The sequence below is a fragment of the Girardinichthys multiradiatus genome, chromosome 9 (assembly GCF_021462225.1).
Source record: "Girardinichthys multiradiatus isolate DD_20200921_A chromosome 9, DD_fGirMul_XY1, whole genome shotgun sequence".
In the NCBI taxonomy this organism is placed as follows: Eukaryota; Metazoa; Chordata; class Actinopteri; order Cyprinodontiformes; family Goodeidae; genus Girardinichthys; species Girardinichthys multiradiatus.
The window spans coordinates 27,942,428-27,963,439 of NC_061802.1; the positions used below are offsets into that span (position 1 = coordinate 27,942,428).

Consider the following 21,012-nt stretch of genomic DNA (forward strand, 5'->3'; position numbering starts at 1 on the left):
CAGTTGGTGGCGGTAATGCACATCTTCAAGTTATTTGCCAACTGCCAAAAAACAACACAGAAGAAGAAGAAGAAGAACCCCAGGAAACGTTCTGGAAAATGTCTGAGTACAATCAAACCCAGAGGAGCTCCCTCAAATTAAAAGGTGTGGAAGAATTTTCAGCAGGGAAGAAGTAAGTTTATAGTGTTAATAAAACGCATTCACAACTTAAAAATTATCCGCTGCCACAAAAGCCTGGCGTTAAAACGTTAACCTCTGAAAGCCAGTTAGCTAGTAAGCTAATACGAGCTAGTCGTGGTGCTTTTCTTCAATGTTTGGAATTAATATTATTTGTGAGCATAGAAATTGCATTTAAGCCAAAGAAAATATCAGTGTCCACAGTTCTCTTGATGACAATACCATGTTATGTTTTTATGGAAAGCTTAAAATGCTGGATTGTTAGCTTTAGCAGCAATCGGCATATAAATCACAAATCAGTTTCCACCATGTCGTATCAAACAGGTTTCGAAATACATTTAAAACATTGACAAAATATTTTTCTTTATGCGAAAAACGAGGGTTTTAATGCAATTTAAGGCCACTAAGATCCAGTTTTCTTCTGAAATCACCATCTATACGTTTGTAAATTCACCTATTTTGACTATTTTTGCTCCCAAATTTCCTTGGATTGCTTTCAATCTAAATGTAATTCTTAGTCTGGTCGATCTAAATATCACTTATTCAAAAAACATTTTCTACAATGCAGTTGTATTGTTATTTTTTTGAGTGTAATTGAGATAAATGCAAATTTCATAAATGTTTAAGTTATTTGACTACCCTAAATAAGGATAGTTTAAAAACTAAACTGTTCAAAACATCAGCTCAGTTACTCCTACAAATCAAGCCTAACGCTAATCGTATCTGTTGTCTGCGTAAAGAACCAGAAGTTTGCTCAGACAGTACGTTTTACATTTTGTGCAATAATGGCCATAAACCAAAACTAAAATACTGGCTGTCTAAATCTTTAAAATGTGACATATGTAAATGACATGGCAGCATTTTCAAAAGAGCAATCTCACAGAATCTAAAGAGAGTGAAGTAAATACATTGTGTCTGAATGAATCTGGTGCCAGTCTAAAGAGTTTGTGATAAATATTGAGTGTCATTCGTCTGAAGTAGCATGAAGCATAAAACTTTTTGCAGTAACAACAAATGTGTTTCAGTTTCCATTAATAATGTGATTTTTTTTAAATTATAATATAAAAGAGAAAATAGAGACAATGAAACAATTGTTAGCAAAAATACCTAAACGGTTAAACGTTAAAATGTGATGTATGTGGTTGAATTTAACTGAAGGGCAATCCAATGTGTATTTTTTTTTGGAAGGAAGAAGAATAAAGAGCGTAAACACCGCTTGGAGCAAGTTGAGACCAACCAAAATGATGAGGAGGAAGTGAAGACAAAGAAAGCATATATCGACAAAAGGACACCAGCACAAATCGCTTTTGACAAGACGCAAGAAAAGAGGGTAAGTAGCTGCTGTCTTTGGTTTTAGGAAATGGACAAATAAAAAGAGCCCGCAAAAAATGGGTTTGGTATCAGGCCTTTTTACTACGGGTGGACCGATCACCAATCTTGAAAAAGCCTGACCTGCCAATCCAAATTTTGGCAGATACCACTTTTTTTTTTTCTTTTTATAACTGATGCTGTCAGGTGTTATAATTTAATTCAAATTAAGAGAAAAAAAACTATGTTAATCCCAAAGGGAAATTGAATGTTGTAACTCATACAGGTTTCTTCAAAGAGCCGTTGTAGAAAGTATACTGTGACCTTCAATGTTTTTCAAAAAATAAGTTTGTAACATTCAACAATACCCGTGAAATAATAAAAAACTTGTTTTAAGATCAATGGATAAGATAGGGTGCATTGGCCGATCATCCAAAATTAAGGAAATCTGGGCCAATCAGTCGGCTGGCTGATCGATTGATGCATCCGTACTCTTTTTGTCTACATTAGGCTAAACAGTTGCTGCCTCCATGTAAAACAAATTATTATGGGAATGTTACAGTGCTGTCAAAATGTATTTTCCCCTCTGAGTTCCTCTGTTTTTGTGATTTAAATATTAAAATAAATTGAACTTGTTCTGTATTTTTGTCTGTTTTCTTGCAGCAAATGGAGCGAATTTTGAAGAAGGCGTCAAAGACACACAAGCACAGAGTGGAGGTGAGTCGTGTCAGATCTGGTGCAGATTCACATGTATAGATTTTATTTCCTGTAATTTTATTAGCTTAATTGCCATTATATTTTGGTCTAAAATTACCTTGTCTTGATGTACATATGCAGATATTACTTTACAAGTGGATCTTTATAACTGATGATCTGTGCTGTTGTTAAATCTCTCTGTAGGATTTTAATCGCCACCTGGACAATCTGACGGAGCATTACGACATTCCAAAAGTCAGCTGGACCAAGTAAAACTGAGCCGATGTTTTTTTTTTTTTTTTTTCCAATATTATTTTTTTTTTTTTTTTGCATGTTGATGAAATGCCATCTATAGTATTAAACTGGCATTCATTCCTTGGTCGTTACTGTGGACAATAAAGTATTTAGCATCATTTTAATGTGTTGCACTTCTTTCCAATGATTGAAAACAAAAACGTCAAGGTAAATTTTTTTAATCACTCAATGGGACACTGCAAATATGACACATTGTGCATATTCTTTAAACCTGAAGACAAATGGTACTGCATTTTATTTTTCAAAGAAAAATATTGTGAAATGACAAATTGTACTGAAACACAACTTTGTGTATAATAACGGCTTTACTGACACCACATTCTGGGATGCAATGTTCTTCAAATCAACACATAAAACAGAAATCTTACAGTTTTATTAAGAGATGTTAATATTTAGAAAATGTGATTTTTATTGAGTTCAATTTCCAACATTTTGTAGTGTTGTCAGGTTTTCAAAGTTCACTTTGGCCCAAGCATTTCACTTGGCTTTACCCACTGATCAAACTGCTCCTCGGTCAGGTAGCCGAGCTCCACGGCCACAGCCTTCAAAGTGGAGCCCTTCTTATGAGCAGTCTTGGCAATGGCGGCAGCTTTGTCGTAGCCAATATGCGGGTTGAGGGCCGTGACCAGCATGAGGGACTCGTTCATGAGCTTGTTGATCCTCTCCGTGTTGGCCTGGATGCCCACTACGCAGTTGTTGGTGAAGGAGACAGAGGCGTCACCAAGCAGGCGGGCGGAGTTCAGGACGTTCTTGACCATCATGGGCTTGAAGACATTGAGTTCAAAGTGTCCGTTACTTCCTCCCACTGTGACTGCCACGTGGTTCCCCATCACCTGGGCCGCCACCATGGTCAATGCCTCACATTGGGTGGGATTCACTTTACCCGGCATGATGCTGCTTCCAGGCTCGTTTTCTGGTAAGATGAGCTCCCCCAGGCCGGAGCGGGGCCCTGACCCCAGGAATCTGATGTCGTTGGCAATCTTCATCATGCTGACTGCCACTGTGTTCAGGGCTCCGCTCAGCTCTACCAGGGCGTCATGAGCTGCCAAAGCTTCAAACTTGTTGGGGGCCGTGATGAATGGGAGACCGGTGAGGGAAGCAACTGTAGCAGCAACCTTCTCTGCAAAACCAATGCGGGTGTTGAGTCCTGTCCCAACTGCTGTTCCTCCTGCTGCCAGTTCATACACCCTGGGCATAGCAGCCTTCACCCTCTCGATGCTGTACTTCACCTGTTGGATATAGCCACTGAACTCCTGTCCTAGCGACAGCGGGACAGCATCCTGGGTGTGGGTGCGTCCGATCTTGATGATATCTTTAAACTCTTCAGCCTTGGCAGCCAAAGCATCATGCAGGGTCCGCAGGCCGGGCAGTAGAACATGGTGGACCTCTGTAGCTACAGCTATATGCATAGCAGTAGGAAACGTGTCATTGGAGCTCTGACTCTTATTCACGTGATCATTTGGGTGAACTGGATCTTTGGAGCCTAGTTTTCCTCCCAGTATCTCAATAGCCCTGTTGCTGATCACCTCATTTACGTTCATATTAGTCTGAGTCCCTGATCCAGTCTGCCACACCACCAGAGGGAAATGATCATCCAGTTTACCTCCTGAAACCTCATCTGCAGCTTTTATGATGGCATCTGCCAGCTTAGGATCCAGGCCGTACTCCATGTTTACCTCAGCAGCTGCTCTCTTTAGGATGCCAAAGGCCTTGATCACTTGGATTGGCATTCTCTCACTGGGTCCCCCAATCTTGAAGTTCATGGTGGATCTGACGGTCTGAGCGCCGTAGTACTTGTCAGCGGGGACTTTGAGTTCACCAAACGTGTCGCGCTCAATCCTGAACTCTGAGCCGGCCATTTTGGAAGTGCAGATCAGGAGTTTTGAGTTGGCGTGAGGTCTATGCAGTGTCAGGAGGTCGCAGTTAAACCGCTGGACGCTTCTTAACGAGCGGAACATGGCTTCTCATTAGAGGTGAATTTGGGGGGAGGTCAACGCAGCTTTCCACATTGTAACATATTATTGGTCGCCAAGAAACCCCGAAGGGAAGTCAGCCAATCGTGGGGCAAGAGAGGCGGGATTTCGGACTACTTCATCCGGATGCGTGAAGCTCTTCAAAATATTGCGCACCTTTATTTCCCATAGAGATTAATAGAACGTGTAATGACCACAAATTTTGTATAGGTTTTATTTAATTTTGTTGAGTAAACCCAAAGAAAAATGTCCAGGTATCTAAAATATCTAAATAAATATAGGAACAATTAGTAAGGGAAATAAAACAAGCATCCATTAACTTGGCTAAAACAGCGATACACATTTCACAGTCAGACATTTTTCCTCTGGCAGATATAAATCAGTAAATAATAAGTAAAATACAATTTTGTGGTACTAGTTTTAACAAAATAATCATGCTCTTCCTATGAATTGCTCTCGTGACAGGACACCAGTCAATTACAAAAATAAATTACAAAGGTTTTATGAAGCTTTTAAGACAAAATACTTTTACAATTGTGTTGTTTTTATTTTTAATTTTCCATTTAGATTTTCATTGGAAAATCTAAAGCAATACCCACATGACTTGAGTAAGATTCACCAGGTTACACGAAAGCAGATATTTTTAATTCTTTGGAGCAACTTGTGGGATTTATGTATTTATTTATTGAGACATCGTATATTTTTGTATATTCACATGCTAATATGTTAGACTGTAACAGTGGCTAATTTCCATCTGTAGTGACTGTAGTGACAAGGCAGGTTAAGTTAATTTTCCCCCAACTAAAAAAAAAATAACTGAGATGCGCATAAATGTAAAAATATATAAATGTAAAACAATATATATGGTCAACAGTTTCAATAAAAAAAAAAACCACATAGCTCATGTAGCTAATTAACCATTAACACTGACAAACTGAGAGAGAAACTCAAAATATTGTAAATAAAATTATGTACAAGTGTTTTGCAATGATTTGACCACAGAAAATAAGCTGTCTAAAGTTATTTCTAAGTTTTCTCTGAAAACCTGTCTTATTTTGAAGTCCAAACTATGTTCCCTAAGCGGAAGTGCTTGCTGCGCTCCCTCTGTCCTCTTCTCGCAGTTTCATCTCGCGGTAACACCAAGATCGGTTAGTATGCAGCTAGCTCATTAGCTGACTCCATCGTTTCCAGCTTTCGTGTCAACCTGAAAACATTGGACTAAGATAGACACAGAAGCCAATTTGACAGCGGAACGCTTTGAACATCCAGGCTGTAAGGACAGGTGGGACAATGCCGCATAATTTCCAGGCCGGAGACCTGGTCTTTGCTAAAATGAAGGGATACCCCCACTGGCCAGCTAGGGTAAGTAAGCAACCGAAGACGAAAGGAGGGGGGGTGCTCTGCATGGGACGCTGTGGAAGATTCTCTGTGAATCTCTGCAATATTTAAAATACATTAAACGATACACAATGTAACCTGTGTGAGCTGCAGTTCGCCTTCTCCTAAAACCTCACAGTCGGAGTTACAGTGGGGACATTTGCATGTGATGTTGGCCTGACCTGCAAGGAAAAAAAAAAATATATACAAGCGGGGCTAACGTTAATTTGGAAATGACGTTTGACATAGCTGTGGCTTGTTTCCTGGATCATACATCTCTCTTAATGGCGTCAAATCGCCTATATCTAGCCTCATACTTCTCATTGATTGTGTTTCAGACATGATGCAGAGTGATGTTTGAGTTGTTGCTTGGATATTGTGCTTGGTTACAGATTGAAGATGTGGCTGATGGAGCTGTGAAACCACCACCTAATAAAATCCCTATTTTCTTCTTTGGGACACATGAAACGTGAGTGCAGTGTTCAGCAGAGATAGCATATATAATGGTTTTGTCACAAAAATGTTCCTCCAGCTTTAATTACTTTCATGCTTGTTGTATTTTTAAATTTTACGCATGTATAAATAAACAAACAAACAAAAAAACAATCTCAAAACTGTTAAAGATGGACTGATCAAGCTTTTTCTGGCCAATTTCAGTTTTTTTTTTTTTTTTTTCAAATAAATGTCGACTAATTCAGATTTTTTTCCCAAATACTATTATTGAGGTGGTCATTTTAAATCCCAAAGAAAATGAAAGAATCAAAACATTACAGCTGTTTATTCATGGAAACTTGTGTACCTCACTCACAATAGTGCACCACGATACACAATTCTGGGTGATGTGTTTGTACATCAAAAATGGAGTTCTGATGTATTTAATGAATGTAGTTTAAAACTGTTTTCAGTGTCTGAGCTGAAGGGGAATTGGTCAGTTCCTATCACTGCTTGATTGATCGGTGCATCTCAAACATTTAAAATTGCGCGGCTAAATCTGTCATATTTACATGATGGCTTAAGTGGCAATGTATGTTATCATGGTTTATCCCTTTTTAGATAAATTAAATACAAAATTCTTTCATTCTTTTAAGTCTTTGTGAAAGGTGCAAATTAGATTTTATGTATGTGATGTATGGTCGTATTAGCTGTGTAAATGGCGTTTTATTGGTGAAACTTATTAGGCAAGATAGTACAAGCAGTATATAAATCCACCAGCAGGGGGCAGAATATCCCATTCCAAGGTCTCACCAGTAGAAAACTTGCTCCATACAAAAGCAAATATCCTGTCGGGCTGAACTACCAGCCTCGTTTTCAGTAATTTAATTTTGAACCATTCTTTTTTTTCCTGTGGCACAGAGCATTCCTGGCAGCAAAAGACCTCTTCCCTTATGACAAGTGCAGAGAGCGCTACGGCAAGCCCAACAAAAGAAAAGGATTCAATGAAGGTTTATGGGAGATCCAGAACAATCCACATGCCTCCTACAGTGCCCCACCTGCAGTAAGTCAGCTGGTTATTTAAAATCTTGAAGCTTCCAGAAATGAGACATGCTTTCCTGATTGAAAGTGATTTGTAAATGATCTTGGCTCGATTTTGATGAAAACTTTAGCAGTTTTGAATGCGTAACGTTTTGAAACTTTGATGAAGCCGGTAACCATCACATGCCCGATGCTGACTGTACACATGAAAAAAAAAAGTTTTAGATATTCGGTAAAGTTATGATGGATTATGTTTGCGTAGAAGTTTAAGTTAATACTGTAGCTGGTATGTTTTTGCAGCAGGCTAACTCATCTGACAGTGAGGGCAATGAAGCAGCAGGAGGAGGAGGAAGTGACGAGGAGGATGAAGACGAAGACCCCCCAGTTCCTCAAAAACCTGACTCCGGCAGCGAGGACGAGTCCGATTCTGCGAGTGACGACAGAGGGAGGGGAGGTGGGATAAAGCGAAAGCCGCAGCCTCCCAAGGTAAACAAAGAGTTTGAATATTTATAATGGGAGTTTTTTTTTAATAATGTTGAGCTTGACAGAAAGTGGCTATGCTTTAAAAATGAGGGGCTTCTGGCACAATAGGTGCACTAATTTCAAGATTTGTCTTTTCATGTTTTTTTTTTTTTTTTGCTTATAGAAGAATATCTGCAAGTGTTAGCAAAAAGGAAAAAAATAAGTTTATGGATGTTTGAAAAATCAAATCAAAGCTAACCTTTCCCTATTATTATTTTTTTTTAAGCGGCCACCTCCTCCGAAAAAACCACGCGGCTCCTCCAGTGATCAAGACGAAGAGGAGAGCGGATCCCCCTCTGAGTCAGAACCCACAGCTTCAGAGTCTGACTCTGGCAAAAACAGTGACAAGGTAAGTTGTGCACACATGTGTGTCATGGTATGGTTGCTGGCTGTGGAGACAAAGCAGTTCACAACCTCTGAATTTGGCTTTTATTTCTCTTTCAACAGGATTTTACTCCAGAGAAGAAGTCTGGTGGACGAGGTGGAAAGAAAGCAGGAGGCAGAGGGAAGAAGAAGGTGAAGCATAAACCCTGTTTTACACATCATTGTCGGTTTATTTTGTGTTTTGAAATCATGAAATTTTCTTTTTGCTCTTCTCCCGGGTTCTTCAGAAGGGATCTTCCGACTCAGATTCAGAATCTGGATCAGCGTCAGAGAAGAAAGCAGCAGACAGCGACTCTGAGGATGAGAAGCCACGGCCAGCTCTGTCCGACTCCGAGTCCCGGTCCGACTCCAAGTCTGAGTCAGAGTCTGATCCACCTCCCCGCAGCAAGGGCCCGCAGCCTCGTAAGAAAGGTGCGAGTTTTGAATCAGTTTCAGCCAAAATACTTATAATAAAGACTTGAACATTTTTCTGACTTGTCCATTTGCGTTCAGATATTTATGCTTTGTGATTGTTTTTCTTGATTCACAGAGAAAGCAGCTCCGAAGCCTCGAGCAAGAAAACCCAAACCTGCACCAGCAAAACGAGCTCCGCCATCATCCTCCGACAGCGACAGGTCTGGCTGCTCTAACTCTTTAATTATTACCGGTTATTAAATCGCTGATGTAATGTGAATATCTACTTGGCACCTTAATAGTCCACCCCCCTCCACTGTGTACAGTGACAGTGAACCCGACCGCATCAGTGAATGGAAGAAACGCGATGAGGAGCGCAGACGAGAGCTTGAGGAGCGGCGGAAAAAGGAGGAGGCAGAAGAGCTCCGCCGGCTACGTGAGAGAGAGAAGGAGGAAGACGAGAAAAAGAAAAAAGACAAAGATAAGAGCAAAAAAGGGCATGACAGTGAGAGCAGTAGTAGTTCAGATGAAGGTATAGACGATCACCCTCTGAAGAAGTCCAAGAAACCCCCTCCGCCTCCGATCCCTGCGCCCTCAGACTCTGATTCTCCAGCGGAGGTAAATTGCCATGAATTTCATTTAGTTTTTTTATGGCGCTAGTTAAGATAAAGCATTTTCTTTTTTCTTTGTTTTTGTCACAAAGGTGAAAAAGACACCAAAGAAGGTAGACAAACAGAAGGCAAGAAAAAAGAAAGAGAAGGAAAGAAAAGAAAGGAAAGAGAAGGAGCTGAAAGAGAAGAAAGCTAGACGGGCAGAGGAGAAGTCCAGAGCAAGGTAAGTGAAGAGAAAGGGTGTAGACCACAGAATGCAAACGTCATTAGAAGAACCTGATTAAATATTAAAGGACACTGATCATGGCGTTCCATCTGTCTTAGGTCTAAGCCTGAAAAACGCAGACCAGAGAGGCATCCAGAGAAGAAGGTGGAAAAGAAAAAAGGTCAGAAAAACTTAACAGTTTTATCTGCACTGTCTGGAAGTAAATCTGACTAAAAAACTGCTATGCTTTTTAAAAATTTACTCTGATACCCCTCAATAAAATCCAGTGCAACCAATTGCATTTAAAAGTCACCTAATTATTAACATTAGCGAACAAACAGCAAAATGAAGTCAAGGAACACAGCGGATTCGGAGGAAGAAAGTTATGAAGAAGTTTATAGAACAGTTTGGTTATAAAACAGCATCCCAAGCTTTGGCCATCTCACAGAGTACTGTTCAATCCATCATCTGAAAATGTGGAGGGCACAACTGCTAACCTTCCAAGAGATCACCATCCACCTAAGCCGACAGGCAAAGGAGAACATTAATCAGAGAAGCAGCCAAAAGGCCCATGAAGGAGCTGCAAAGATCCACAGCTCAGGTGGAAGAATTTGTTTACAGGACAACTATTAGTTGTGTGTTTCAAAAGTCTGGCCTTTATGGAGGATTGACAACAAGAAAGCCATAAGAAGTCTCATTTTTTTTTATTTGTCCAAAAGCTATGCACGAATCTAAAAGTGTGGATCATCTAAACAGGATTTAAGCATGTGGGAGAAGGTGCTCTCGTCAGATGAGTTCCACCTTTTTTTTTCCCTCTCATGCAAAATATATGTAGATGTGAGGTGAAAAATGACCAATGATTTCTTGTGGAAACGGAAAAGTTTAGTTGTATTTTTACTGTTCGTCTAAACGACAACAGTGCATGTTTAATCTGAGAATGGTACAATTTAAAAACGAGTTCCTGAGTGTAATGGTTTGAAAACGTTGCGGTGTCTGTTGTCGTGTAGATGGGAAAAACAAATCTTTCTTATGGGGAAGCCCTGGCCTGGCCACAGTGTGACTGAAATCAGTAGAAATTAATGCACAAACGCACAACATAATGGCTGCTGACCAGTTTGAAATCGACACAGACGAAGATGTCAACAAAAACAATGGTGGGTTGCAGAGTACTTCCTTGTGCTGCTGACTGTTTTGAATCTAATGACGTTTCTCCAACAGAGTGCTCATTTTTCTCCCGCGTTTTGTAAGCAGTGTTTGTAAGCAGTGTTTGCGCATGTTGCGTTTCAAAGAACATACCGCCAACTAGTGGCATAGTGGGGGAATTTCACCATTTTCACGTCTGTTGCCTTGTGAGCAGACGTAGATGTGTTACCAGTAATGGAACAAAATCCAGTTTTCAACGAAACGTCATTGTGTAAACAAGGCCTAAAACTGCTAACACCACAGAATTCCACTCTTAAACACGGTGGTGGCAGCATCATGCTGTCAGGATGTTTTCCTTTAATAGGATAGCAGGTCAGAGTTGATGGAAAGATGGAGCAATCTTGAAATAAAACCTGTAAGATGTTGCTAAAGACCTGGGAAAAGACTTGGGCGGAGGTTAACCTTCCAACAAGATAACAACCTTAAACCTAGAACTACAATGAAGTGGATCTACTCCAGGACTAGATCCACTGTGAATCTTTAAAATTGCTTTTAGCAATCACTCTCCACCCAATCTGAGTGTTCTTGAGATATTTTACTGAGACAAATGGGGCGAAGACATTTCAGTCTCTAGATGTGGAAACACATACCTAAAAATACCGGACGTTGTAATTGATGCAAAAGGGGGATCTACAGAGTGACTCAATGCTGAGGGCAGATTACAGATGTGTGTCAGTTTTCAGATAAAAATAATTAAAATCATGTATGTGTTTTCATTCTTTTAACAACTATACACAATTTTGTGTTTGTCTATGATTTAAAAAATACAAACAATTAAAAATACACTGATAAAATGTTTTTTTTTTTTTTTATCAATATCTAGAGCCGTCACCAGAGGAAAGGCTACAGAAACTCCATACAGATATCAAATTTGCACTTAAAGTGGACAACCCAGTAAGTTACACAAACAACAGTTTGTTTTATATTTCTCTGTTGCCATGAGACATTAATTGTTGTGTATTTTTGTTGTATTCTAGGACATTGACCGATGTCTAAAAGCACTCGAAGAGCTTGAAAATGTACCTGTGACCAGCCAGATACTCCATAAAAATGCTGAAGTTATTGCCACACTAAAAAAGGTGCTCCTTTCTGCTTACCGCCTGGCTGTTCATTTTCTGTGGGATAATTCATTCTGCAGTCACACAGGAAAAAACACAAAAGCCTTTTACCAAAATCCAACATTGTGGTCGGTCTACGTTCCTACCCTCACCTATGGCCATGAACTTTGGGTCATGACCGAAAGAACGAGATCACGGATACAAGCGGCTGAAATGAGCTTCCTCCGTAGGGTGGCTGGGCACTCCCTTAGAGATAGGGTGAGGAGCTCGGCCATCCGGGAGGAGCTCGGAGTAGAGCCGCTGCTCCTCCACATCGAGAGGAGCCAGTTGAGGTGGCTCGGGCATCTATACCGGATGCCTCCTGGACGCCTTCCTCGGGAGGTGTTCCAGGCACGTCCCACCGGGAGGAGGCCCAGGGGACGGCCCAGGACACGCTGGAGGGACTATGTCTCTCGGCTGGCCTGGGAACGCCTTGGGCTCCCCCTGGAGGAGGTGTCTGGAGAGAGGGACGTCTGGGCGTCTCTGCTGAGTCTGCTGCCCCCGCGACCCGGTCCTGGATAAGCGGAAGACGACGAACGAACGAACCAAATATTTCCATATGCTGAATATTCATCAATCTTTTCAGGAAGGAAACAGGTTCTTTGTTCCAGTCATTACTCCAAAAGCACAATAAGCCAGATTACAGTTTCCAGAGGCACTTTGGGGGAAAAAACCTTAACTTCTGTAGACATGATTTTTGGTCTTATAAAACTGAAATGTAATTGTTTTAGATAATGAGCATTGTTACATCTGAAGGAAAAGGGGGGAAGCTCTTCAAAGCCATTTTATTTATAAATCACATTTAAAAAACAGACTGTTAAACTAAAGTACTAGTAGTAGTAGAGTACTAAAGCAGGTCAAATCAAGACACAAATAATGAGAATAGTGAAATACTATTCCCAGTAGGTCTTAAAGTGAGACCACCTTCCCAACTGGGAATTTTAGGGAAGTGGTAGCCTCATGAGGAAAGAACATTATGTGGAAAAATTAAAGAAACAACTCAAGACTTCAGTCAGGAAGCTTGAGTTGTGGCACAAATGGGCTTTTGAAATGGACAATGTCATACAGTGACATAAGTTGGCTTGAGGACAACAAATGCCCCTTTTTTTTTTTTGAGGGCCCATCACAAACCCTGATCTCAGCACCATAGGAAACCTATAAACAAAAAATAAAAGTATATCTGGCTTAGTTACGGCAGTTCTGTCAGGAGGAATGGGCAAAATACCAGCAAACTAGTGTGAGAAGCTTGTAGAAAAATGTTTGGCTAGAGTCACGCATTTAGCAAATGTAAATGAACTTCTGAATTTGAAGAAAGGTAAAAAAAAAAAAAATCTCAAACAAATTCTCTCCTTTATTATTCAGATATTTAGTAAACATAAATAGCTTTGCTTATCCTTAACGAATCTTAAAACAGCTAAGGTTTAGTCGGACAGTGAGAGACTGAAAGGCTCTGTGCATGTAAATATCTGCGTTCACCAGGATATGCAATGATTTTATGCTGTTTCTGTACCATATTTTATCTTTTTTTTTATTAATTTTTGAAAAAAAATTTCTAGCTAGGTTTAGGTTAGGGATGCACGATATATCGGCAGTGACATTGGTATCGGCTAAGATTAGTCATTTAAAAAAATATCGGTATCAGTCCACTAAATAAAACTGGGTCAATATTAATAACTGAAATTTATTACCATTTGTTGCTGTTTGTGTTTCTGGAGAGGGAGGGGCGGGGGTTGGCCTTGTGGTATTTGTTTGGGCATGTGACAGTGATGCTGTGCAGGACTGTAGTGTGTTTAACTGAAGCAGAGGAGCAATGTCAGCGTTGTGGTCGTTTTTTCACGGTGTTGAAAGGGTAGTGAGATATATATATATATATATATATATATATATATATATATATATATATATATATATATATATATATGAGATATATAAGATTGGTAAATATCGGCTGTTGGCTATAACAGCGATATTAATAGTGGATGTCGATATCTGCCTTTATATCGGTGCATCCCTAGTTTAGATTATCGAATATTTTCTTCGTGTGTAGCTTGGCTGTCTGTTCTATACTAATATTTTGCTCTCTCTACATTTTTCATTAAAAAAACATTCATATATCAGATTCGCCGGTATAAAGCCAGTGCTGCTGTAATGGAGAAGGCCAGCGACGTCTACAACAAGTTAAAACTTCGCTTCGTGGGAAAACCAGAGCTGGCAGCTAAACCTGAAATGGAGAATAAAGAAACGGAGAATGATGAAAAGCAGGCACAAAACACTGGTAGGACAGAACACTTCAGACTGGGTTTTACTCTCGCTGCAACCATTTCTAAATCTAACTTGGTCTTTTGTAGAATCCACAGCAGTGAATGGAGAATCAGAGGAGAAAAAAGGTGATGCAGAGGAAGAGAAAAACCCCAAATCACCTCTGAAAGAGGAGAACAATGACGGCCCAGGTTCAAGTCCAAACAGGTTAGCATCAACACGCGTCAGATGGTTCTTATTCTGCTTTCAGCAATTCCATATTGGATCATTGTTTTAATTTGAGAAAGGATGCATGGATTTATTTTAAATGGCAAATGGACTGAACCTGTATAGTGCGTTTCCAGTCATACCGACCACTCAAAGCTCCTTACACTAGAGCCACGTTCACCCATGGTACTTGACCCTTTAAGGGTTAAGTGCCATGCCCAGGGGCACATCGACACAGAGCAGGGAAGCTGGACGACTACTCTTCCCACTGAGCCACAGTCGCCTTGTACAGTTCTTGCGGTTGCTGAAATGTTGTTTTCTCCCTAGGCCCGGCTCAGACAGCCCAGCTCAACAACAGACACCCCCATATGAGGAAGCTGACGGCCCCGTCTCAGCAGAGCCAGAACCGGCCTCTGTAGAAACCTAAAAGACTCTCTACAACCCCGGCAGCGGACCAAGTGCTAAAAGACGGTGGCCTCTGCTTGAAGATCAGACACTGCTCCTGGCAAAGCAGCATCGCCACATGCACCCAGCATTTCCTACAGCTCCTGTTACAAAAAAATAGTTGATGTTCTGGACTTTTTTGTGGTACACTGATAACAAATCAGAAAGCCATCCATTCAGTCCGTTTGGTCCATTATTTCTCACTTCTAGATGAAAGTTTTCTTTTGTTTCTGAATTTTCTTCTCATTTTGTTCAATGTTCAACTTAAACTCGAGCTCCTGCCTTGTCGTCTGTCTACCACGTGGACTTCTTTCAATCTGCCCATACATATGAAAAGAAATCACATTTTTTTTTTAGCTCTTGTAACCAGAATGAAATGGAACAATACTTATTTTAAGAAGAGACCAGGAAGACTGGGGGAGAAATTCCTTATCTGTTTCTTTAAGGATTTTTGTGTAAACCCTTACATCTGCCTGCTTTATTTTATAAAGCCTGCCAAACATCACTAAGGCCTCTCGTCTGTGTGTGTGTGGCATTGCCAGAGTGGTACAGTACTGTTTGTGAGTCTTTTATGTTAGGTATTTTAAATATCTGCTCTAATTCCAGTTGATACAGTCTGAAATGTAAAGAGCCACTAAAAAGCTGTTTTCTAACTGAGGTCCACCTTCTTTTTATTGCCTTGTTTTCATAGGATCACAGTTTTGTCTTTAAAAATTATCGCTGTGCAGTTAAGCACCATGCACTCTCCCCGTTGGTGTCTGCTTTCAGTGGATCATGATGAATTGGGGTGAAAAAAACTGAAAGCTTTGGAGATCCCATGTAGCTGCAGCCTATTTCAATATTTTTTTTATGTGCATACGTTGTGTGTTTTTAGTGCTATGTAAATTGGTAAAGCGTTTCTATGACGTAGTTGAGACTTGAATAAAAATCTCAGCATGTTCACTTTGCTTGTTCTCTATTGATACAGTACATTGAGGACACAATAAATGAAAGGGGTTATGGTGAGCAGCTATGAATTCATCATTTTAGAAAGACTACTATATTTTTAGTCAGAAAATCTTGAAATTTGGGGATTATTGCACCAATTTCACCAATTTTTATTCTTGAAAGAACACATCCTTGCATTACACAGTGATATATACATTTTTGGTTTTAAGCCCCTTTCACATTTATTATTGGAACATATTAATGATACATATTGTAGTTTGTTTTTCTTTAATATTTTAGTTGTATGGCTGTTTCCTATTAAAACACTTTGTTATTAAGACAAAGAGAAATGTCACTTTTTAATTAAATGAAACTATGTGACGTATAGAAGCGTAAAACATATATACTACCGTTATACCTGGATATTTGGGGTTCATTTTGAGTTAATTGACTAAGTATGCCAAAATAAAAATCTTTTCCTTTAAATGAAAATTGCATTATTAAAAATACACAAAAAAAGTTATTTCAACCTTTATTATTTGAAAATATCTTAAAATGTGTTATTGTTTTCGTGGTTTGGGGTTAATTTTTATCAACTAGGACACTTTAATTAAATCTTTCAAATTTCATGGCCATTTTCTATGAGAATATGGGAATAAATATTCTTAACTTCACAGTGTGAAATGTGCTCTTTCCTCTGTTATTAATATTAAGATCAAGCAGTGTGTATCACAGCAGCATAGTGTAAACTGGAGGCTCTGGACCTTTAATTCCACTGATTCCCACATGAGATTCTTCAACACTCCAGTCAGCTGACTTTAGACGCCATTTTGTCAGCCATTTCCTACACTGATCCATTGCCAGCGTCTCTGCACACCTCAGGACGCACCGTCCGGCCTCAGCAGCTTCACCTACCCACCCGGGCTCTGTAGACTGTAGCGGACCGCCAACTCTACTGTACCCGGGTGGATGAGAGACTAGTCCAGCGGGTCTGTCGGTCGGTCGGCACCCAGAAGGACACTCTCTGCAAGAGAGAAGCGGCACAAGTCACAGGCAGACATGGCTTTGAAGATTGTCAAAGGGAGCATCGATCGGATGTTCGATAAAAATCTCCAGGATTTAGTACGTGGCATTAGGAACCACAAAGAAGATGAGGTAAAACGAGCACACTCTGCCACCTGGAACATCTAAAAGCCCAACATTCAGAAATGTTTCCATTATTCAACTCATTTTAGCATCACCGTTATACCGCGACTAGCTAACAGACGTTAACGGCTAACAGTGGGTGAGTTAACGTCAACCCAGACGTTTGAGCCAGCGGTTAGCATGTAACCGGTCCGACTCAGCCGGGTTTGCAGCTCAGTTAGCTTTGCTTCGTCACATTTTACACAGTGAGACCTGCAAAGTGGTTTTCTGAACCGCGTCAGGTGTCTCAACGAAGAGGCTTAGTACAGGGCTGATTCGGACAGCTGGCTAGCAGTTAGAGGAAGAAGAAGATGGCAATGAATCACAGTTTACCAGGAAATTAGGCGAGATCAAAAACACACCAGAGGATTACTGAACTGGCGGGCAGAGCTGGCTTCCCACTAGCTAAAACGATAATACATGTATATTTGTAAGAAAAACTAAACGGCTACTAACAAAAAAAATAACTTTTTCTTTTAGGGGTCTGAACAACAAAACTGCAAAGAAAGGCTAACAACTCACCATTTTGGTGTCTTGTACCTTGTAGTCTAGGTTCACAGTCACGTCTTGAGCCTATTTGATTTGTATTAATGTATTTATTATTTGACCCCGGAAAAATAAACTCACGAAATTTAACAATCTCGTCTGCAAGTGTGTGTTGGACCAGACAGACAGCGACACAGGTTAAAACATGACAAATCATACCAATTAAACCATTTTCATACACACAACAAATTTGAGCAGGCAAAAGTCATTTGAAATGTCTGAGAAGGCCTCATCCTTAATTTTCAGATGTTGACCTTTTTTTTGCTTATATTAAATCTGCTTCTTTAATATAATAACTCAACAAGCAGGCCGAGCCAATCTTTGATGAGATCATGCATGTTGCAGCTCTTTGAGCGAAGGACGTGGGAGTTCAGACTGATCTTTTATATCGGCCTTGTTGATGATGATGGGTGGCTAGGTAGTATGATGGCTATGTGGAATCACAACCAGTCAGTCATTTTCTACCGCTTATTTCATAGTGGGTCGTGGGGGGAGCTGGTGCCTATCTCCAGCAGTCTATGGGCGAGAGGCGGGATACAACCAGTTATGATCTAAACTGATGTTGGATTTCTTTCTATCTTTGACCATCTCACAGTCTCATTTGAAAGCCAGGATTTCTGCAGCAACTAAACCAGCAGATTCAAATTAAACTCTCTCAGATCAGCTGTGTTCTTCAAGCCTATTTGGGCTTGATCTCCTGACTCGGATCATGGTTTTGTACTCGGCGTCAGTTGTAACCTAACCTGGGTCGCCCAGATAAGTTGCTGGTTGCCCAGTCGACAGAGGACAGTTTGCTAAAATATTAATACTACGTGTGTGTACTTATGAGTGCGTGGTAACTCCGGTCAGCCTGCATTTTCTCATGCTCTCTGTTTGCTTTTCACATGTGAGCGACATCTTTTACACATTTCATTCATTTGTTCCCTCTTTGAGGCTTTAGAGCAGAGAGCAAACTGGAGAAGGATGCATGGATGTCGTCGAACGGTTCAGAGAGCTCCTAAAGGAAGCGCTTTAGAGCTTTTTGGTAGTTTCTTGTGGTAAAAGAAAGCAAATAGAACAATCTGGCATCCGATAACAATTTAGAGAATTCAGGCCCTGTGGTATATCTCTAGCCCAGCTTAGATAGAAGCCACTATCATGACTGTGTTGGCCTTGCCTCAGTTATTTCAGGTATTTTGATTGGTTCTGAAAGACTTCCTGGTGATGGTTTGTCAACCCGGTCTTTTCCACACTCAGCTACAGCAAAGCGCTGTGTCTCATGGATCAGCAGCAGAACTCAGCCCCATCCTGCCCCTCCTCTTATCCCTGTGCCGTCTCATGACTCCACACACATGACCAGCAAGCACACTCTACTCAGCTATATGTGTTTGTTTTGTGAGGTTGCCCCTCTCAACAATGGCCGACTGGTTTCTTGCATGAAAGGTTTAACTCTGTTCACTCCACACTGCTGAATAAAATGGATTGTTGGATAAATATTTTATTATAGCAGCCTCAATTAATTCGGTTAACAATTTATACTATTTATTTAGAGATGATCTTTTCATGGTTCTCATTATGTCCATTTGTTGGTTGATTGAGTTTTTACAGTTGCATGTGAATGAATCAGAGTGGAAATAGGTATTTATTTCAGAAATTGAGTTTAAAAAGTGACGCCCGTTACATATTACAATTGGAAATGTAATGTTAAGTTAGGTTATATGGCTTACAGCTAACAAAATCCAAAATGTAGTTTTCACTAGACCAATATTTTAAAGAAAAAATGTTTTAACGTACATTAACGCAACTATGGGGAAGAAGGGTCGCTTGACATTTGTCTAGCAGAAAGTCGTCGTTGGCCCTCCACAAAGGGGTTAGCCACAAAGGTCATTCCTAAAGAAATCAACTTTTCATCGCTGCGTACAGGTATATTAAAGGAAAGTTAAGTGGAAGGAAAATGTGTGGTGGTAAAAGGTGCATTAGCACCCAGAAGGACATTCACCTGAATATATATTACTGATTTGTTGCACTGGGGTCAACTTCTCAGTTGCTACTGGAAGTCCCATTAAAAAACGAGATGAAAAAAGCTTTTTAATTCCTAAGCTGTAGAATTCTCCATTTTTTTCACATCTGAAGGGCACACACATTTTTTAAATCTGCTTAAGAAACATTACTTAGTGTTGGGTTGTAAAAGCAGTTGTCAGAGGCTTTAATTATAATTATTACATTATTATTTACAGATATTCATAGTTTATTTTACCTGTCTTTTTTTAATTCAGGCTCACTTGACTCATATTTGTATGTTAAAGGAGCTGATTTTAAATGTGTTATGTAAATAAATATGAAGTTTAACAGCGATAATAATTTTCACTTTTTAAATAGAATTTCTAAAATGATACATTTCTCTATGGCATTCAAATTTATTGACATGAACCTGAAAGTTTCAAACAACTGACAAGACGGGATAAACAATTTTATTCACGGTGTGCTCCTACACCTTATGTACTCTATATTTAACTGTCATTGGAGTATTTTAAGACAACTGTAAATGAATATAGTTTGATTTATGATTCAGTTGCCTCCCTAAGCCAACAGTAGGAGCATTAATAAATGTAATCTTAGATGGGGAGCAACAGAAAGGGCATGGTTTGTGCAAACTATTACTTTAGTTCTCTTTCTGTCGACTGGATAGCAACAACGGCACAACCAGGATTGTTACAGCTGCTTTTTGGTGCCACTCCGGATATTGCTCTACCCGATCTGATCTGTTGTCTGCTTTTGTCTGGTCTGTTTTTGCCTGCTCCTTTGTCTGTCCTCAGGCCAAATACATCTCCACATGCATCGATGAGATCAAACAGGAGCTCAAGCAAGACAACATTGCTGTCAAAGCCAATGCTGTGTGCAAGCTCACCTACGTAAGATCCCTCTCCCTCCACACCCCAGCCGCCTGTCACGTCTTCTCTGCACATATACACTCATATGGATGAGACTCTGTACAAGCCTGACAGTTTAATCCTTTCCCTCCTTGCTTCTTTTTTTTTTTCTAGTAGAAGACCATGTCCTGGTTTTCAAGCCCCTGCTGACAAATGAAAGCATTGGTAGATGCAGTATGCAGGATCAAGTAACCTTGTGCATTCCTCCATAAGAGAAGTGTGCATTCACCATGTAGGAAGAGAAGCACAGAGAACAGCAGTCAGTTTTCTTTTTTTGTCTTGTCAGATTAAGTACGATATACTGACAATCATTTTGCAGTTTGTTTGGAGAGAAAAGAAGTGGTAGAATGTTATCAAGATTATAAATGGGTTAATGATCGTTGGGTGCCACGATGCAAACATATGCACCTTAATAAGCAAAACAAAATCAGGCTGAATTGTAGAGATTTAACTACTGCTAGCAGCACATTTCTTAATCAAAAGTAAGCAGGTATTTTATTTATAGCTTTCAAACACATCCAGGTTTTGATGTCTCACTTCATTTGGCCACCTTTGCTCCCTTTCAGAGCTTCCAGCTCAAATGGATTAGTTTCTGTGTTTGTCACAGACACAGTTTAAAGCCCCCCCCCGCCCCTGCTTTTACACCCAACGTCTTTGTCTCCTCTTTGTTACAGCTTCAGATGCTGGGCTACGATGTCAGCTGGGCTGCTTTCAACATTGTTGAAGTCATGAGCTCCTCTAAGTTCACATACAAGGTATGATTACGGTTTTATTCTTGCTCAGCTCATCTCACAATGAAGG

At 40.1% G+C, this 21,012-nt stretch overlaps 4 protein-coding genes across 4 annotated transcripts in view; 3 read left to right on the forward strand and 1 right to left on the reverse strand.

The window, feature by feature from the left end:
- Window positions 1-64: 64 nt before the first annotated feature.
- fam32a (family with sequence similarity 32 member A) lies at window positions 65-2,600 on the forward strand. Its single transcript, XM_047375772.1, has 4 exons — window positions 65-172; window positions 1,366-1,507; window positions 2,149-2,202; window positions 2,386-2,600. The coding sequence occupies exons 1-4, from the start codon at window positions 99-101 to the stop codon at window positions 2,452-2,454; spliced, it is 339 nt and encodes a 112-aa protein (XP_047231728.1). The 5' UTR covers window positions 65-98; the 3' UTR covers window positions 2,455-2,600.
- A 38-nt stretch (window positions 2,601-2,638) lies between these two features.
- On the reverse strand, window positions 2,639-4,525 carry fh (fumarate hydratase). The gene has a single exon (XM_047375767.1). It carries the CDS (start codon window positions 4,452-4,454, stop codon window positions 2,955-2,957), a length of 1,500 nt encoding a protein of 499 aa, XP_047231723.1. The 5' UTR covers window positions 4,455-4,525; the 3' UTR covers window positions 2,639-2,954.
- A 1,058-nt stretch (window positions 4,526-5,583) lies between these two features.
- On the forward strand, window positions 5,584-15,586 carry hdgfl2 (HDGF like 2). Its single transcript, XM_047375765.1, has 16 exons — window positions 5,584-5,831; window positions 6,239-6,315; window positions 7,200-7,341; window positions 7,620-7,805; window positions 8,068-8,190; window positions 8,289-8,357; window positions 8,453-8,636; window positions 8,755-8,839; window positions 8,945-9,236; window positions 9,322-9,452; window positions 9,554-9,615; window positions 11,461-11,531; window positions 11,615-11,716; window positions 13,853-14,009; window positions 14,083-14,200; window positions 14,528-15,586. Exons 1-16 carry the CDS (start codon window positions 5,760-5,762, stop codon window positions 14,625-14,627), a joined length of 1,971 nt encoding a protein of 656 aa, XP_047231721.1. The 5' UTR covers window positions 5,584-5,759; the 3' UTR covers window positions 14,628-15,586.
- Window positions 15,587-16,380: 794 nt separating this feature from the next.
- Window positions 16,381-21,012, forward strand: part of ap3d1 (adaptor related protein complex 3 subunit delta 1) — a 32,488-nt gene continuing 27,856 nt past the window's right edge. Inside the window, exons 1-3 of the mRNA XM_047375773.1 lie at window positions 16,381-16,726; window positions 20,098-20,193; window positions 20,886-20,966. Of these exons, the coding sequence (XP_047231729.1) occupies window positions 16,631-16,726; window positions 20,098-20,193; window positions 20,886-20,966 (273 nt within the window). The 5' untranslated portion in view covers window positions 16,381-16,630. The remainder of the gene's footprint in view (window positions 16,727-20,097; window positions 20,194-20,885; window positions 20,967-21,012) is intronic.